The sequence below is a fragment of the Zeugodacus cucurbitae genome, chromosome 3, assembly GCF_028554725.1.
Source record: "Zeugodacus cucurbitae isolate PBARC_wt_2022May chromosome 3, idZeuCucr1.2, whole genome shotgun sequence".
NCBI classification, from domain to species: Eukaryota; Metazoa; Arthropoda; class Insecta; order Diptera; family Tephritidae; genus Zeugodacus; species Zeugodacus cucurbitae.
This window is the reverse complement of record NC_071668.1, coordinates 59,711,695-59,731,484: the sequence shown is the minus strand read 5'-3', so window position 1 is coordinate 59,731,484 and position 19,790 is coordinate 59,711,695. Positions and strand designations below refer to the sequence as shown.

Here is a 19,790-nt window from a genome sequence, read left to right as displayed (position 1 = left end):
ATTTATGCGTTGTAGACACGCAAATTTTTAAGTTTCCTTAAAGGTCAAAGGTTCCGCAAAACTGTGCAGCAAAAGTAGGAAGTAAAAAAGAGGCGCACAAAAACTGCAAAGAAATATTAAGTGGTTTCATGAACATATACTTTGATATGAAGGATTGTTAATGTTAATGGCAGCGAACCAACTTTAATTACTCAAATACTATTTTAAACTTTTCCTAACTGAAATTATACTTTCAAGGTCGCCTATATTTGCCTTTGCGAAAAAGTTCTTCGCTGAGAGTTTGTGTACGCTTGGAAACGGCACAGTTATTGGCGTTGCCGGCATTAAAGTTTTGTGGCATGCATTGCGAATAATTGCATGCGAGTGCAATGTACATGATGTACATAAATAACAGAAAATCCAATTTTTTTAGATTTTTTGATCGAGTTGCAGTTTTGGAGCTGACTGACTGGAGTGATTTTTAATTTTTTTTGCAGATGACCTACAGAACAAAGGATATAGATCGAATCGGTTTAGTTAAATTACCCTCCAATGAAATTTCTTATAGATCCTCGACTAAGGCTAAAGGGTATGAGGTTGTGACAGAATAGAATAGCATGTTACTATATATAAATGACCAAAGGCTTTGCTTCGATAGGCTTTGGCTTAATATAAATCGGATTGCATCGCAGTTACATACAGAAGAGATTCTCAATTAATACATTCAACAGTACGACCTATACCATTAATAAATATTTCTCCAGATATATATAAAATCTGATTGATATTAGTTTTTCAGTCTTCTGTCGAAGGCTCTCTATCAATATTAGTTGAATGCTCCTTACACTGGATTACTGTAGCGCCTTTCAAGCAGAGTTGGATGATATCAATGTGCGAGAAGATATATTGCTCCGGAGAGCCGCCTCCCTCAACAGAGCAATCGGTAGAGAATTGGTATACAAGATATCCCTTGAACTATAAACTCTTAGGAAAGCTAATCTTTTTTGAGTAACATGAGTGTCAAAGCACTTCATTGATACATTAGAGTCTCCTGATCTGTAGCGATTTTTCTTTCACATTGTCTTGAAAAAAAAACACCAAACAACAGAATACTTCAATTAAAACACTACATAACACACACAACTCACATCAAGCACGCCACCACCTAACGACCTACACCACGACCTTGTCACACACACTCCACACCATTAGCCTGCTACCTTTAGCCTCTAAAATATCGCACTTGAAAACGCACACAAATCATTTATCCGTTATTGTTGCCGGTTTATTGCTTTAACCTTCAACGCTTGCCAATAAGCAAGCGGTATAACAACAAAACATGCGAAACTAGTAAAAACGCCTTAAAATATGCAACAGTTTTTCAACACATACGCATATGTGTTATTACCACATACATATGTAGACGTTTACACAAAATGTGCTCGCATTGCATGTGCAAGGCTATTAAAAGAGGCTAACCACTCAACTGTCATTTTACGTTCCTACAATTGCAAAGTAACTCACCGCGTTGAAAGAAGTCAAGCGGCAATACATGTCGTACTGTGTGTGTATATATTTATATAATTTGTCGAGATAGGTATGTATATTTCATACATTTAATTCTCTAAACGGCCTTGCTGTATAAAATGTGTTGAGTGTTCCACTTGTTCAATACTGTTTATTTTGTCTGCTCTTGTGGATATAGCTTATAGAGCTTTTGCAACATATCATTAAGAGTTGCTATTTATTTGTATTATTGTTGATTTACCTTTCCTTCTTCGCTGTTGTTAGTATATGTCATCATTTTGTGTCTATGGTAATGAAACCTTCACCTTTGTCTTTACTTACACAACTCAGTCTCACTGTCAGTCTTGAAGATTAGTTTGAGTTTTAACTGTTATTTGGACGATGAATACTCAAGATATGTTTATCAAAATTTAAGATAATAAACTAATCAATGCTTTTAATATAGAGTTCTTACTACGTCTTTAGTAAAGAAAAGTTAGATTATTTCAAAACACAAGTCTTTTCGCACAGCCAAATTAATTGATCAATTAAAATTTTAATACAGAAACCAGTTTTTGCACTTCGCACTGCCGGCTACTCGATAACTGATCAGCTGTTATACAATTTTGTTTTTGCTTTTCATAAGAAGTTGGTAATACCCATTCACACAGGAGCTAATTGGTGAATTAACCGGCCTCTGCTCGATACATTAAATGTTAATTGAATTCTAATCGACTTGAAAATTAAATGCAATAGCGACATCTACCGTCGAGCAAAGTGATCAACAACTCGCAGACAACGCAGAGTTACAAATATGTATATTACATATACGTTCTTTGTCCCAGAGTTGCATTTCATTTTCAACTCGATTAAAATTCGATTAAAAATTAATGTAGAAAAATGAGATTTGTATTTTGTATGGTAAATGGATCTAAATAAGCACTTTAATCAAGCAAAGTCCGTTTAATTCATCAATAAGCAGCTGTGTAAAAAGGCTATAAGTTAAACCGAACTTAATTGAAATAGAGAAAATTTATTATACGAAAGAAGCTAAATATTGATCAATATCAAGTCTTTAAGAACAATAGAAAGACTTGTTTAACCTCTGGACAGATCTTTAACTGATCAGTATTATCATAAGATTAATCTTTTTAGTTAACGTTAAATTAGTTAATTACATGGACTCGACACCTTAAGAACTGTTAGGTTGAACTTAGACTACTGAAATAATTTCACTCAAAAAAATGTCCTATTTGAAGTTAGTTATTCATTAGCCTAAAGAAGTTTTATACGAACACCATTAGGAAACTTTCTAATTAATGCTTAATTACCAACAAGGTAATTACTGCAAGCTTCTACAGAATTTCTCATGCTTCTGTATTCCTAAAGGTAAAATAGCTCAAAGCTAAAAATCTTTGCTAATTATTTGATAATATACATGCTTCAGTATCTACATACATTTGCAAAAATAATTGTTACTACGAAACTTGATTCCCCCAAAGAGGTATTACCACACCATTAGGTCAGTGAGAAGGCTAAGAGATTAGGTTTACATTAATATATAAATTCATATGCATACACATACACTGACTATATAACTAGTTCGGCAGCTTTGCAATTTATCAAGCACTAAAATACAGTGGAAATTGAATAAGCAATGTAAGGAGAATGAGCAAATAAATGAGAATTGCAAAGCATTGAAGTAAGGCAGTACTTAGCTCACACGAAATCGAAAGATAACTTAGACACAGAGTATATATTCAGGGATATATATAAAATATGCGCCTAAAGGTATGCAAACTTGTTTCGACCTCAAAGAAAACACCTTTTTGCTAATACGGCAGTATCCAAATAACCTCCAGGCCATCTGGAAATAGAACTGTCAATGTATATCTCAACGATATCTGAAAGTTTGAACTCGAGCAACATGAATGCCGCATATCGGTCTGAAAATATTCGAATGTACCTGTAGTTTCTATCTAGGTTTGCTCAAAAACACGTTCCAAAAAATCCCTAACCTCTAACAATATGAAAATACCCAAACATATCACCCTTTGGACGTTAAAACCAAAATTAAATTTCCTCCAAAATATATACTTCACTTGGGTATAAAACATGAAACCACCAAACAAAGCGAAATTTATATGGTTGAAAGCAGTAATTATGCAAATTTAATTTCTCTTAATCGCGCTAAAATGCAGCAAAGGAATGTGAATAAGACACTTAAAGGAAAAGTAGCAATTGTACTAAGCAACAAACAATATGATAAAATGTAGCACAAAACTCCACAGGGGCGCCACAATGATTGGGCGCCTAAAACCAGGCAACAGTAAAGTGTGAGAAATAGTGTTTCTATATAAAACACAATAGGGTATAATGCACAGCTTGAATATTAATCCAGCAATGAAAGGGAATTCTTGAGCAAACCAAGAACCAACCAGGAAAACAATAACAATCACAATATAATTAGCTGTAAACAATGACCACAACATTTTCACTCAAAGGTCAAAAGCCGACAACGAGCCATTTGATATTATACAACCGATATCGCTGTAACAATGTATTTTAGGTGTGTAAGTGTATTCAGAGCTGGTTGTGTTTGAGTGTGAAATGGCGAGTATCCGACCGCATGCTAAAGTGTTATAAATGTGAAACGCCAACCACGAACCAAATGATTACAAACTGATTTGCGGTGGACGGCACTTTAAGTACATTTATATATATACAAATACTTTCCTTTACTGTTTATATATATATATAAGTGCAAGTAAATACATGCCGGGCTGCATGCCAATTTCGTGCTCGTGGCTCTCGAGTTTGCCTTCTTGCCCTCACGCTCGACGATGACCAGCAATTTTCTACGCCACTTAAGTATTTCCTGATTATACGACTTGTGTAGCGTTGTTCTAATTCTGATTTTGAGAAAACTGAAAATCATTTATATTTATGAGTTATAATCTAGTTAGTAAACCAATTACTAATGGAAAATAATTTGATTTAAATGGAGGATGTTGATGAGATAATGGTAAAGTAGGTGTCATAAAACAAAGTGATTATTGAGGAAATATATTTTTAATGGAAATAATAAATTTTAGAACTTAGAACGTATTAACTCTAATTCTAATGATCGCGTATCAAGTAATAATCTTTCTCTTGAGCTGCAAAAGTCGTTTATCACAATTCTATAGCTCAATTTTCAAATATTCTAACCAAACTATATTTCTCTGAAAGTACATTCTTCTTGACCATCTTGTGTGGGATTCCTTATCTCCGAATTCAGCTATTTTTATCCCACAGAATAAACTGTGTTTCGTCAACTTCGGTGAGCAAAGTGTCGTCGATATTTCCAATTATGTTTTCGAGATATATTTCATGAGAGTGAATCATTTTACTCCACTTAGATATAATATTGCTATGCTATAAATATCTAAAAATGCTATAAATATCAAAGAAAGGCATTCACTTCGTGGATTTAATTTTGAGAAGTCACTTGAACGTTTAACAACTCTAACCAATTCATAAATTGTATTGTTTTCAATTTTATCGCATAGAAATCCAGCATAATTGATAATCAACCACCAGTTCTTATTGACAACATAAAGGGTGATCCATTTCGAGGTTCCTTACTTACTACCTCTTAGATGGTCCATACGTTGAGTCCAATTTTCGATGACTCGTTCGGGCATTTCGACTAGTAACTGGCGAATGACACACGTGATGTTTTGCTCCAAGACCTGTATTGAAGCGGGATTGTCCGCACAGAATTTAGACCACATCCTCATAGGAAAAAGTCCTCATTCCCGTCCTGCTTTATAGTGCAGAAGCACCATATAAGAAGAAGCTAGGAGTTTTCGAGAGCAAAATTTTGCTCAAGATTTATGGTCCTCAGAACATTGGTAACAGCGAATACCGCAGACAATGAAACGGTGAGCTGAACGAGTTATACGACGCAATTGACTAGGTCATATTGTTAGAATGGACGAAAACACTCCAGCTCTGAAAGTGTTCGATGCAGTATCCGCCGGAGGAAGCCGAGGAAGGGAAAGGCCTCCACTCCGTTGGAGGTACCAGGTGGAGAGCCACCTGGTTACACTTGGGATCTCCAACGGGCGGCAAATTGCGAGGGAATGAGAGGAGTGGATTCGATTCGGCTATAACCGGCTAAACGGTTCCAACACCAATCACATACATACATACTAGTTGGTTATTATGGCATTGACATTCTCACCGCCGATGATTCCTCTGTCCTAAAATCCACAATAAATCTTCGCCCCAAATGTCGCAATTTTGCTTGTTTATAAACCCAATTATTCAGAAATGGGCCTCATCACTAAGCAGAATTTGGCTGGAAAACGTCGGATCTTCTTGGGACTTTTCAAAAGCCTACAGAGCGAATATATGTCGCTTCGTGCGGCTACTATATTTTCTTCACTTCGTGCTGGACATGGCCTATTCGGTCGAATATTATCCAAGAATGAATGCTGGGTCTCAAGTTAGATGTTAAGCGAAGCGGGCAAAACACATTCATTACAGAACGTGAATTTTCGTCATCAAGTTGAACACGTTGTTCAGACGAAAGTCTTTCCATGATGAAATGCCAAACAATACTGAAAAAATAACATTTCAGCCTGACACAACTCTCGCGAGATCTGTCAAAATCAGGCTATTAAAAAAAGTAGCTCTACTTGGATCCGATCATAGATACAAAGTCAATTCTCTTTCGTTCTAATTTGAACCTAGAAGTATTATTTCATGCATGACTGTCGCAAAAAACTTGAAATAATTCCATGAAATATCACCAAAGAAGGAAAAGTGTAGCTAGTGGGAGACTTAAAATTGAAAATAATTTTGAAGCCACTTCGATTTTCTATATATGTATTATTGACTCTTGTCCGATGTAGATATTATATACTACAACAAAGCCTCATTGGCCGTCATTACCCGCTTTACCTGCTGTAACTGCATAATAACTCCCTTATGTCTACATACAATTTCCATGCGTGCAATCTTATAATTACTCCGTGCATTTTCTCACGCATGCAACTTGTTATTAAGCAAAACTGAAACTTAATTAACTGAAAAAAAATTGTTTGAAAAAAACTGTAAATACAAAGCAAACACGCATCTTCAACTACAGCGCAGTGACTTCAATGCCAGGTACGCACAAGTAACGACAGCAATTGCAGTTCAAGCAAGTATTGCAATAGCAGCGAAGCTAAAACGTCTTAAAGTCTTATTAGCATTAAGCAAACTGTACAACTGGTATTTACACGCATGTATGCATTTGCGTGGCATTCGCCACAAATGTCAACACGCACATGCATTAGCGCATAGCGCTGCACAACTTGGTACAACATGGCGTATGAGTAGCTTGTACTAATTGAAATTCAACAATTGCATGTATGCGGCCTACCATAGAACACGAGTGTGTTTTCTACACACACACACATACACTACAATTTTCTCATTGAAATGCACATACAAGCGCATTAATTAACGGAACAACACATTATAGCTGTAGCATGCGCCATATGACTACAGCCACTTTCTACACTCAGGCCGTATGTGTCCACCACAAACACCCCTGGTGGTGGTAAATACAATAATTTTTATTTGTACAATGGTTTGTTGTGTACATGTTCGCCACCAGTGTATAACGTCAGCACTCTTGGACTTTGGCGAAAGGACATTCCGTGTAGTCGTCTTGAGTTGATCGGTCGTTTGGTCGCAGTGGCGGTCGGTCGATAACATTTGAAAAATAAAAACAAAAATTATTGTACAATTTTATGCCTGAAAGCTTTTAGCATTTAGTTCGCTTTGACGTCATAAGTTCTATTCAAAAATTTGTTTCACAACAACAACAACAACAAGTGAAGTTACTATTTTTAGTGCAATTTACGTGCAAACGTGTGTACGCCTTTAATCATATACTTTGTTTATTACGATACGTAAAGTAGCAAGAAACATGTTTGAACTCTCGAAATTATTTTCGCTGCGACGGTAAGCAGATAGCTATTTTTAAACCATATAACTTTGCCATATGCGTAAGCGCCTAACTGCCATGCTTATACTATATATATACATACATCTTCCATGCGTGCAAATATGACTTAATGTGTTTTTTTTTTAATTCAATGCCGTAATATAATGAGGTAATAAAGCAGCTGACTGCTCCAGTTGCCGTTTAACGCGCGGAAGAGTTGCAACTTATCGCTCCGATCTTGATTGACATAATCGGTTTTGTGCACAACTAATCAGCGGCTCACTGTCCAAAAAGTGCTTAATCAATTGTGTGTTAGCAATATTATTTATTGAATACATTTAACGCTGCATAAGTATTGCTCACGAATGACACAAGCGCGACCGGTTAAAAAGAAAAGGTTGTGTAAATGAAAAAATATATAATTTTGTATTGAAGACTAGTAGTTAGTAAAAAATTTGTTGCAGCATGCCCTGATAAATCGTTAATTTTTTTGGAAGTAAAAATTAATAAAAACTATATTAAACTTACGCCTTTAAAACGCACTTTAGATATTTCGAGCATAATGCATGGCTATAACTTATCCCATTGTAGCCAAAAAAATTAAAAAATTAGTGAATAGTAATGATTTAGTATCCACTCCAACTTTTTTACATTGCCTTGGACTCCCTTCTACTTCGTAGAAAAACCATTAAATCAAGCTACATATTAAGAAAAGAATATATAAAACTAAATTAATATTCAATCTTGCCTTAAAAAATTTCCGCGATACATTTCCCATAATAAATTAACCCTTGGAAGACGCTCTGGTTTTTTTGCAACTGTTTTATATTTTTTTTTTTTACAAATTTATAAATTAAAGTCAGCGATTAATCTCATTAATGCTTATATAAGAATTGACTAGTTGAACGTAAACTGCTTCAGTTAATCCCCAACGAATAAGTACCAAATTACAGTAATAAGTTTTCCTCTTAAATTATGCTTATTTTCGTAGTAAATTGTTGAACAAATTCGGCCGACACATATGTTAGGTCCTGTATCAGAAAATACAGCCATACGAAAGCACTTCTTCTATCCAATAATAATGAAGTGATTCAGCTCCTCTTAACTATTCGCGCTGATTCTCTTATTCGCTATTCCTAGTTTCGTGGTTCTAGGCAAATGTAGATTCACCGCTGGAGCAGATTAAGTGAGGTTAAGTTTCGGATCTGAAATGGTTAAATGAGAGTAGGTTAAGATGCAGATCTTTGTAGAAGATCTCACTTGAAAAGTTGTGAAGGCCTCCACAATTGGTCAAAACGCCTGAAATCTATTACACAACTCTTGAATCGGCTAATATCAATTGTGGCCAATTCGTTAGGTTCGTGGAAGGTGCGCATACCAAAGTGTCTACCAAACATCAGTCTGACGAATTCTGGACCTTGAAGGAGGAAGTGCTTAGATGGATGATTCCACCTCGCCTTCCTCCAAACAGCTTTTGTGCGCTTGGAAGGATCCCGAGACTCGCCGCATGTGTGCCTATTTCACAATAACCAGTAAGACAAAGCAGTTCGAAGGACCTTTTTCATTCCACTGTGAGTAAAAGTATCTCGCAACTGCAATGGTTGTTCCGCTCCCATTCACATTCTTTCTGCTTTGCAGTTTCCAGCGATTCTGCAGTGACCGGTTATCCATATAAGTCAGATAGCAAAGTAGCTAGACACCACTGCAAAAGAGTTCAGACACTAAATAGTCTAGAGGATATTGTCATCGTTCACAATGCTAGTATTGTCACTCACGTGAAGTCAGTATTCTAGTGCTAGTCCGAGCTCTGACTCATTTCTAGTCTAACATCATTGGGGATGGGATAGGAAAGGATAGGGATGCCTTGATGACAAACAATCCTACTTGAAAGATAATACAGAGGTCTGGACGTTTTACACTAGATGATGTAGAGCTCCCAACAAGAGCGGAAGCCAACCATTCAAACCTCTATCTATTGTGCTATCAAAATGTTAGTCTTATCCTAGGAATCTGTACATATTTCAATAAGAAATAAATATGTCTAAGGTTAAAATGTAAAAGTAAAATTTTACTACCAGCGAGTGCTTATAATTCAATGAGTTTTCGAAAGAAATCATTTATACTTTTCTAACTAAATAACTAACTTGCTTTAAATGAACTCCAGGATATTCTGATAATTTTAATTGTGAGATAGGGCCATTGAAGTACGACTGGTATTTTGCGAACGTTCTCTTATGAGCAGAAAAAATATGCTGAAGGTCAAATGGTTATGGTTGATGCTAACGAGTTTAGTTATTTCATTCAATTTAAATTCCCCGTCACCTGAAATCATGCTGAGCACTTTTAGTTTATCGAACTTGTCTTTAAATTTATTTTACCCTGCCGACAAAACAAACATATGGATGGCATATTTGTTTTAGCAGCCTTAATTTTTCCGAAACGTTGAAACGAAGAAGAGTGAACAAATTGAAATATCAAAAAATTATGTGCAAATATTAATCAAACTGTACTACAAATCTCTTGTCTCTTTTATGTTCTTATTGAAGCACGAATACCGTAAATATATTTTTCGAATGCACCGTTAATTAGCATGCACAATTTATGGAAAATAACTCGAATGAAACCAATTACCCCAAAAACCAATACAACCAATTGTGTCATATAAATGCTGCGCATTTCAAACCAATACCGAGTATTTGACTGTATATAAAAATAACAAGAACAAACAAGCACGCCTTCCTAAAGTAAAAGCACAACTTTACAAAGAACAGTTGAAAGCGCACAACCGCACCACCGCACCGCATAGCTTAACGATTTGTTGTGGTTTAAGCGATCACAGCAACGATTGCTATGATACGCGGCGCTGTCGAAAGCAGCAAACAAAACAAAGCAAAAGCAAAAACAAAAACAAAACAATTAAATATACAGCTAAAGGACACAAGTAATAACGGTGCATACACACACACACACACAAGTGAAATGTGTTGTATAATATAGCAAACAGCAGCAGCTAGCCAAGCCAAGCAGTAGGTGTAGCATAACTGCAGGCGCAAAAGTAGCAACAGTATAAATCACAAACAACAGCTGTATGGTTTGTTGTACGTCGCCACTAAACCGCAAGTTTAACGACGCCGTAAGAAAGGCGAAAATATTTTACGGTCACCTAACAAACGCCAAGTGAAGTGCGCGACGTTTGTATGTGTGTGTGTGTGCTTTATGTACTGGAAGGTGTAGCAGAAGCAGTAGTAGTGTGCAATTAAAACGGCATTAGTTTATTACTAACCACTGCGGTTAGTGGCCAACTCACGCCACTACAAACGACACTTAAATGTACAGTTCAATCACCTTTGATTTGGTCACAGTAAATCGCTGACATTTACGACATTGAAATGCCGAAAAGCCAATTGTGATTCAGAAATTCACCGATTTTCTTTGTGCTTATGAAAAAAATGTGTGAATTATTGATTTTTACGCTGCGCAGCTGTTTGCGTTAAGCAACAGCAACCCTACATCTACATTTATAAATGTATATAAAATACTGTTGTTGTGTATGTATATATACATGTGTCAGTCATTAAGTTGAAATCAATTTGTGTAAGCGGCTTACAATAACACGGCTGTTAATAAATAATAATAAGTTATTTACTATTTAGTGCATGAAAAAATAGTTTTTAAATATTTTTCCAGCACTTTTTATCCTCTTCGCATTGCTCGCTCTAATTTTTATTAAAAAAAAATTACAACATTTTTTCACACATCATCAGCTTTTGCGCTGCGCTCAACGATATCATCATTTCAACCGCCATTAAATACGCATTTTCATAACGGATTAAACCAAAAAACGCTGTACATACACAAAAACGCTTGCAGTTTATACGCTTTACACGCTACTTTATTACTATCCAATCACTTTTTAATTGAGTGTTGCACACATACAAATCCATAAATTGTTTGTACAAAAACAAATATAAAATCATTTCATGTGTCCTTGTAAAATGCTGCCACGCAAAGAGATACCAACGCGTCGCTCCAATTTGCTGCGTGGCCCTAGTTTGAGTGTAAGGTAATTGCACTTTTTTCAATTATTCTACAATAAACCGCTTATTAGTGCTGTTACTCTATATATACTGATACTCTGTACACATAGGAATATGAACTTCTGGAACACCATTAAATATTTGTGTTATTATAGACTATAGATTTTCCTTGCTGAATATTAAAAGCTGTGTTAGAATACTGAAAAAGAAATAAACTCCTGTGAGTATTTTCGGGCATCCGGGTATTTTCTTTTTTAAATATAATCGAACTCTGACACCTACCATATACATATGTGTTCGGATCAGGTATATATGTAGAACTTCAACCATTGAATGATATTATAAGAAGCATTCTCATCACTTAAGCATGTACAGTGCCTTAAAATATCTTTTCGACGATTAATGATCATAAAAGAATTGTAAAAACTGTCGGCATTACCTGAGCCTCGAAGAACTCATATATAGAGGATATTGTTTATTGGAGCGAATTTCTAAGTTCCATTGTGCAAATCGCAACCTTAATACATCAGTACCACACATTTCGTTTCTCTAGCAAACAGTCGAGAAGAGATCATACCATATTTTGAATCTCTCTCTACGCTCTCTCTCTCTCTATCTTTATCTCTTTCTCTCTCAATCTCTCTTACTCTCTTTCGTTGAGCAATGGCTAAATGTTTTTACATTAAACATATAAACTTGCTAATCGAGACTGTAAGAGAGAGGATAGATATAATCACCATAAATAAGTCCTAGGTGCATAATATACCATACGAGCGATCGTTATTGAATTTGCTCACATTCTTCTTGGAGAATTCGAAACAAAGTACCAGAAACGTAGAAACAGTAACGAGAAGAACTAAAGGGCCAGTGTAACACTTTCAAAAAATATTTTTTTTTTTATTTTGATTATTCGATAGTCTATGATTTCAAAAATAACCTGTGAAAGCGGTAAGGTCGTATCTTGAACAGTTTTTGAATTGTACCGTTCTAAAGAGCGACCGCTCGCAGATATGAGTCGCTATGGTCGAAAGTATAAACGAGTTTTTCTCGAAACGACATTTCTCAAAAACACGACATTTCTGACGTCATAACTCAACGAGAAATTGAACGATCGACGTCAAATTTAAACTGAGTATTCTTGAATATATTTACTATACTATACTATGATTAATTTGGATTTGTATTGATTTGGCATTAAAAAACGACAATTTTTTTAGTTTTTCAAAAATTGTAGGTCATTGTATAGGAAATACCTTCAACTTTAATAACTTTTTTGAATTTTTTGGTTTCAGCTACTCATTCGGGCGGCATCATGTCAACACCGTTTTTTTTTTGGCACCACCGAAGACAGCACATAACTCGTTATTTTTCAATATTTTTGTAACAAAAAATCTTAAAAATAGCTGAAAATACACCTTTTTATGTGCAAACACTTCGAAACATTCGATCGAGTACTTTCTTTACAAAAAATTCACCTTATTTTTTATAGCCTTATTTTTTTATAGGTTACACTGCTATAGTCCCTTAAACTATCAATGCTTCGCTCAAATAAATTTTTACATTACTGCTCTTCGAAATATTATCCAATGAGAGAACTTTGTTTTCCTAAAAACCACTCTACTTACTGGACACCATATCTCATTAGTACATTCTATTCTGTTAGTATTAAGTAAATCAAATAAACATTCATATACCCAAACTAGTCACTCTTACTAAATATTTTAACGAAACTTTTGACTAATAAAAAAATGTATATATATATTTTCCAGGCCTCAGGGTAGCAGTAAAATGGATCGCTACGAGAAATTGAGTCGGCTTGGAGAAGGTAAGATTTTGTATTGAAGAAAATACACCTAAGTTTATAATTAAATTTTATTTTGTCTTAAAGGTTCATATGGTGTGGTCTACAAATGTCGTGATCGTGAAACGGGTGCCTTGGTGGCTGTTAAGCGATTTGTGGAATCCGAAGACGATCCAGCTATAAGAAAAATTGCGTTACGTGAAATTCGGCTGTTGAAAGTTAGTACCATTTTATTATTTAATATAATTTGATTTGATTTTATTAATTTAAAATAGTACTTATTTAAACATATGTTTAAGAACTGTTCTTACAATATTACTAGTATGGCAGTATATTATTAAGAAATCTAAACAAGTTTTTTAAACCTATTAAGTCTTTTAATATCTATTAGAGAATAAACTTTCCTAAACAACAATAAGTAGAAGCATACTTTCTCCTAATAATGCTAATGTTTACCAGATAAATGGTTAATTTGGTGACCTATACCATCTCTTACAATAGATTATAATTTTATAGTTAAATCCACTTGATTATTTTCCATGTCCTTTTCATTTATGTCTTTGTATTGTAGAAGAATATCAAAAGTCCAGCAAATTTCTCCTTAAAATCACATGCTTCGATGCTATCGTATATGTCTTCCGCTAGAAGGTTCTAAATGATTCTCAGATAAATAATATCGATTTGTCAATTCAGTTGTAATACAATCATATGTCACAAAATACTCAAATACTTGAAATATCTCTAATAATTTGATGTCTTAACTAAGCTGTCGAAATATAGTGACCATTCTGAAATCCAATTTAGTGATCTCGTTCCATCGAACCCGACAAAGTACGCCAGTATTTCTCAGAAGTCGTCAAATAAATTTTAATGAATATAAGGATCCCTAAATTCTTGACCAATTAATATAAAGTCGACATAATCTTCAAAGCCGAGGACACTGAAACTTCTATATTCTTCTATATTGTATATCCAATATGCTGGTTCTTCTCTTTTATAGCATTTTCACACAGGAGCTAATTGATCAATTAACCGGCCTCTGCTCGATTAAAACGTTGAATAAGATCTATTTACAATCCAAATAAAAATCTGCATTAAATGTCATTTGAATTTTAATCGACTTGAAAATGTAATGCAACTCTACGACAAAGACCGTATTTGAAATTATATATATGTACGTTCTTTGTCTCCTAGTTGTTGTTCACGCTACAGGACAGGATGATGTCGATTGCTAAAAATAGCAATCAGCTGATGAATCTTACCAACTTCTTATAGAAAGCAAGTACAAAAATATATAACAGCTGATCGTTTAATGAGTAGCCGGCAGTGTGAAAGGCAAATACTGGTTTTTCAATCAAAATTTTAATTGATCAATTAATTTGGCTGTGTGAAAGGGAAAAATGTTTAATCTAAATATTACTGTATGAATACCCAAGTACATAGCTCCAACTGATTCATTGAATACAAAAAATAAAAAAATATCAATATGATACCGCATTCCTCACAGAAAGAATATTTCGTGTTATTTTTTTTTTTAATTTTTTTGAAAACTAAGACAAATGAAAGCTCCAAAGTTTACGAACTTTTGTAATTTGTACAATACAAGTATGTGAGACAAATTGCCTTACAAAGCCAAGCTACACATGACTATTAAATCTCATAAATGCTTTGATGACAAATTTCCACTGAAAATCCACCGACAACTGCTGAAACTGGAAGTAAGGCAATATTGTTGCTTAGTGAAATAAAAACATACAATCCTATACACGGCAAACATATTCATATACACACAAACACAGTTGCACTATCAAATGCTTGGGCACATGCATCATCGAACTGAGTCATATGTTTCCTTTCACAAATTTCCAAAATTCTAGCTTTCCATTTTAATTTATTTTCACTTCACTACTAATGCCACTTTGTCTTTTATCATTTGCCTTTTGCTTACCTACTCAACACACATAGAATCTGAAGCATCCAAATCTGGTGTCACTACTGGAGGTATTCCGGCGTAAGCGACGTTTGCATTTGGTATTTGAATTTTGCGAGCTGACAGTGTTGCACGAATTGGAGCGACATCCGCAAGGCTGTCCGGAGCATTTAACCAAACAGATCGTCTACCAGACGCTGCTGGGTGTGGCTTATTGCCACAAACAGGGCTGCCTGCATCGTGACATTAAACCGGAGAATATACTGTTGACAGCGCAGGGACAAGTGAAGCTGTGTGATTTCGGTTTTGCGCGGATGTTGAGTGAGTGTACAAGGGTGATAGGAAAGAAATTTTCCACCAACTAACGATGCAAAGAACAAAAACGTTATCTGCAACTGTGACACAGCACGCTGCTGCCACAATTGTATTTCGTATTTTCATTTTATCTCACTGTTTTCTTCTTCTTCACTTCTTTGACACCTGCAGGTCCTGGCGAGAATTACACAGACTATGTTGCCACCCGCTGGTATCGTGCGCCGGAGCTGCTAGTCGGCGATACACAGTATGGCACTGCTGTGGATGTGTGGGCAATCGGCTGTCTCTTTGCGGAGCTGGTGCGCGGCGAGGCGTTGTGGCCTGGTAGGAGCGATGTGGATCAACTATATTTGATACGCAAAACATTAGGTGACCTGTTGCCGCGGCATATACAGATTTTCTCACAAAATGAATATTTTAAGGTGAGTGAAATGGAAAACTTGTACAAATTTGTAGGAGGAATAACCAATATATTGAATTAGGCAATTTGTTCTACGAATTTCTTCATTTCAACAAAATAGAAATGTTTGTGGCACTTTTCGCACAGGAGTTAATTGATCAATTAAACGGCCTTTGCTCGATTTAGAATTATTTTATTGATAAAGCCGTAATGCTACACGACGGTAGATGTCGGATGCTACAAAATAGCAATCAGCTTATAAAACTTAACAACTTCTTATGAAAAGCAAAAACAAAAATGTATAACAGCTGATGTTTATCGAGTAGCCGGCAGAACAGATTTCTCAATCATATTTTTAATTGATCAATTATTTCGGCTGTGCGAAAAGGTTATAAGCTGTCCTAAAAGTGACCTGTTTTTCAATTTTTGTAGTTGTGACCTTCTTTCGGCGTTCGTTTGAAGTAAACTTCTGTAATTTAGCATTAATTTTATAATGACTCGATTTGTCGATTCATATGCAATATTACGGCCTTATTCTAGCACGGCGATTGCAAGTCCCTACACTTTCTCAATGATAAAAACACCAATGGTTGACATCCATTAGGAAAGTTTCATAGCATAATATGAAAAATATTGGTCGGTTTCCAAAATAGTCGGGTCCAGATAACAAAAATTGGCATTGAATATCGAATATGTCATGCTGAGATCATTATATATAACTCTACCTAGTTCTAATAAATGAACACAGTTGGTTTATTTATTAAGCCCATTTTAGAGGCTAGGAAGCAATAGTGAAGCAGTTTCTCATATAGATATAGATTAGCCGGTTACAGCCGAATCGATGATAGTGCGCCTCTCTCTCCTATCTTTTCCTCGCTGTTCGGCGCCAATTGGAGATCCCAAATTTAACCCTGTCGCTCTCCACCTGGTCCCTCCAAGGGAGTGGAGGTCGTCCTCTTCTGCGGCTTCCTCCGGCGGGTACTGCATCGACCACTTTCAGAGCTGGAGTGCTTTCGTCCATTCGGTCAACATAACCTAGCCAGCGTAGCCGCTGTCTTTTTATTCGCTGAACTACGACAATGTCGTCGTATAACTTGTACAGCTCATCTTTCCATCATCTCTGGTATTCGCCGTTGCCAATGTTCAGAGAACCATAAATCTTGCGCAGAACCTTTCTCACGAAAACCCCTAGAGTCGTCTCATCGGATGTTGACATCGTCCATGCTTCTGCACCATAAACGAGGACGGGAATGATAAGCGACTTGTAGAGTATGATTTTGGATCGTCGAGAGGGGTCTTTACTTTTCAATTGCCTACTAAGTCCAAAGTAGAAGTAGTAATAGTAATTTGTATTAAACTTTTAAAATATTTGCTGCCGTGGATATTTAGATTGACTTATCTGAGGATGACGACAGTCGAATATTGGTAAATACTAAGTGGACCATCCATAGCGTTATTACTATTAAAAACATCGTGGATAAAATAATTCAGAAATTAGAGAAATATTATTGTGAATCCAGTCAACGTCATGACTTTTGAATCCCATAAAAAGTTCTTAAAATCTGACAATGATCACCATACTGTTGAAGCTTCACATTGGAACGAACTTTACTCTTATAATTTTTTATAATCGGTAGAATCGTGGTTATATATGATATACAAAACATGATTGACTATAGATTAAGAAAGGCAATTCAGATCTTCAGCGTTTCGGTTTCAGAAAACACTTCCCGCAATATTTTTTAGATTATACAAAACTAGAAGCTACGTTAAACAGTCAGTAGTAAACTCCATGAACTACTGAGAGAAGATCTTGATCTCCTTGAAAATGTGCATATTGTTGTGCATCAGGGTTCAAGACTTCGTCTGTAAATATTAAATTTATCTTTCGACAACTGAAAACTGTTCAGCTTTTTTGAAATTTGATTACCTTTCCTTTTAGTTATAAAAAATTTACTAGCACCAATTTTACTCACAAATATTCATAAAGCTTGGACTCACTAAAATTATATAAAACTGAATCGTTAATAAATCGTTTTCTTTATCCACAGGGCATTACATTACCAGTACCGCCAACGCTCGAACCGCTCGAAGACAAAATGCCAGCTAAATCACTACAAAATCCGCTCACCATAGACTTTCTCAAAGTAAGTACACACACAAAGCAACACTAACAAAGTAACACTATTAGTAAAAGAGTTCCAAATGATGAGAAAACAGAAGCATAAAAGAAGAAACTCTTGATAGTAAAAGAAAAAATAAACTCTCTTAAATCCACAATTTGCTTGCGTTTGCCTTTACAGAAATGCCTCGACAAGGATCCGGCCAAGCGTTGGTCCTGCGAAAAGCTCATCAAACACTCATACTTCGATGATTACGTTGCCAAACAGCGTGAACTGGAGCATGTGAATAGCCTCGAAGCGGCCGCATTGCAACGACAACAACAATTGCTACAGCAACAACAACAGTTGCAACAACATTTGATGTTGCAGCCGCATAGTCAACAATTGCAGCCACAATCACAACAGCATACACCGCTGCAGGCGCAACACCATCAGCACCAGCAACAACATCAGCAGCAACAACAACAGCAACAACAGCAAACACCAACATTGCTGCTGGCAGCGCAGGCGGCGCGTGACAAATCCAAGGTAATGGTCAAATGAAAAACTGCCAAACAACAACAACAGTGCTAACAAGTGGCAGCAATTCGACAGCAATTGGCAATTTTGCGCAATTTTCCGAGAATTGCCGCACATTTCTGCCATTTCTCTTTGTGCATGATTTTCATTTTGTTCATCTTTTTTCTTGTTTGCTCTCTCTCTTCCTGTCGTTTTTATTGCATTTAGACTTCGAATACATCACTTCCATTGCTGACCAACACACAGCTGTCGCATCATCATCAGGACTATGTGAAGCTGCAACCGATTAACAAGAATGCCACATTGCTCCATCGCACCGAACATCATTTGCCAACGATATAGTGTGTTACGCAGGCATGTGTTCAGCAAAAAACCACAACACCAACAACAACATCAACACAAAAACATCAAGTATGCTGCCGCTGGCCAGCTAGTAGCTGGCTGTTGTGGCAACATTTGCTGGCTGGCGCAAATGTGTTACAATGCTTGCGCCGCTTGGTTGACCACCGTTATAGCTTGTTGCAACTACATTCTACTTTGTGTACGCTATCCGGCATGTAGTTGCAGCAGCACTTAATTGGCGCATTTTGTGGCGTGTTGCAGTGGCATGTGAAGAATTCTTGAAAGTCGTGGAAGATGTGAAGAATTTCGAAACAATTTTGATTTTCATCCTTAATTGAGATCTCTCTTTTTATTTCACTTAGACGCATATGTGTATTTTTTTATCAAACAAAAGCTGTATATGTCCATATATAAAATATAATTAAATAATAAATAAATTAGTAATAATCAATGTAATTATATGGTTTCACTTTCATAGTCTGCTATGCTTTAGTTTAATGGATTTTTAACAGTTCTGTTACCGTTTGAAACCGACTGTGTTTTTCATGATTATGACTTCTCAGGTCATGGACTCCCATCAAACCAACAAAAGCAATAAAGAAAGAAAGGGCCTCTTTTTTCTGCTTTTATATCTATTTCGGGATACTAATGTCCAAAAAACTATCTCAATATTTCGAACAATATTGTATCTGTTTTATTCCTTTCTTAATTATAGAGGTCCTAAAGTTTATATCCGAGATAATGCTGAAAAGAAAGCTCAAATTTCACATGACGTAATACGAGTTGTGTTCAAATAATTGGAAGGGGCATGTCTAGATGTAATTTTTTTTAAGTGGATGTGGCCCCGCCCAAAAA

General features: G+C 35.8%; 1 protein-coding gene across 2 annotated transcripts; it reads left to right on the top strand.

The window, feature by feature from the left end:
• The first annotated feature begins 7,189 nt into the window (after positions 1-7,189).
• Positions 7,190-19,391, top strand: LOC105216175 (cyclin-dependent kinase-like 1). Of its 2 annotated transcripts, none has more exons than XM_011190535.3 (8): positions 7,190-7,485; positions 13,275-13,330; positions 13,394-13,524; positions 15,272-15,557; positions 15,723-15,973; positions 18,003-18,098; positions 18,255-18,602; positions 18,801-19,391. In XM_011190535.3, exons 1-8 carry the CDS (start codon positions 7,451-7,453, stop codon positions 18,933-18,935), a joined length of 1,338 nt encoding a protein of 445 aa, XP_011188837.1. In that variant the 5' UTR covers positions 7,190-7,450; the 3' UTR covers positions 18,936-19,391. The 2 variants fall into 2 exon arrangements, with proteins under 2 accessions (XP_011188837.1, XP_011188835.1); XM_011190533.3 differs by lacking the exon at positions 7,190-7,485 and adding an exon at positions 10,485-11,531.
• Positions 19,392-19,790: the final 399 nt, after the last annotated feature.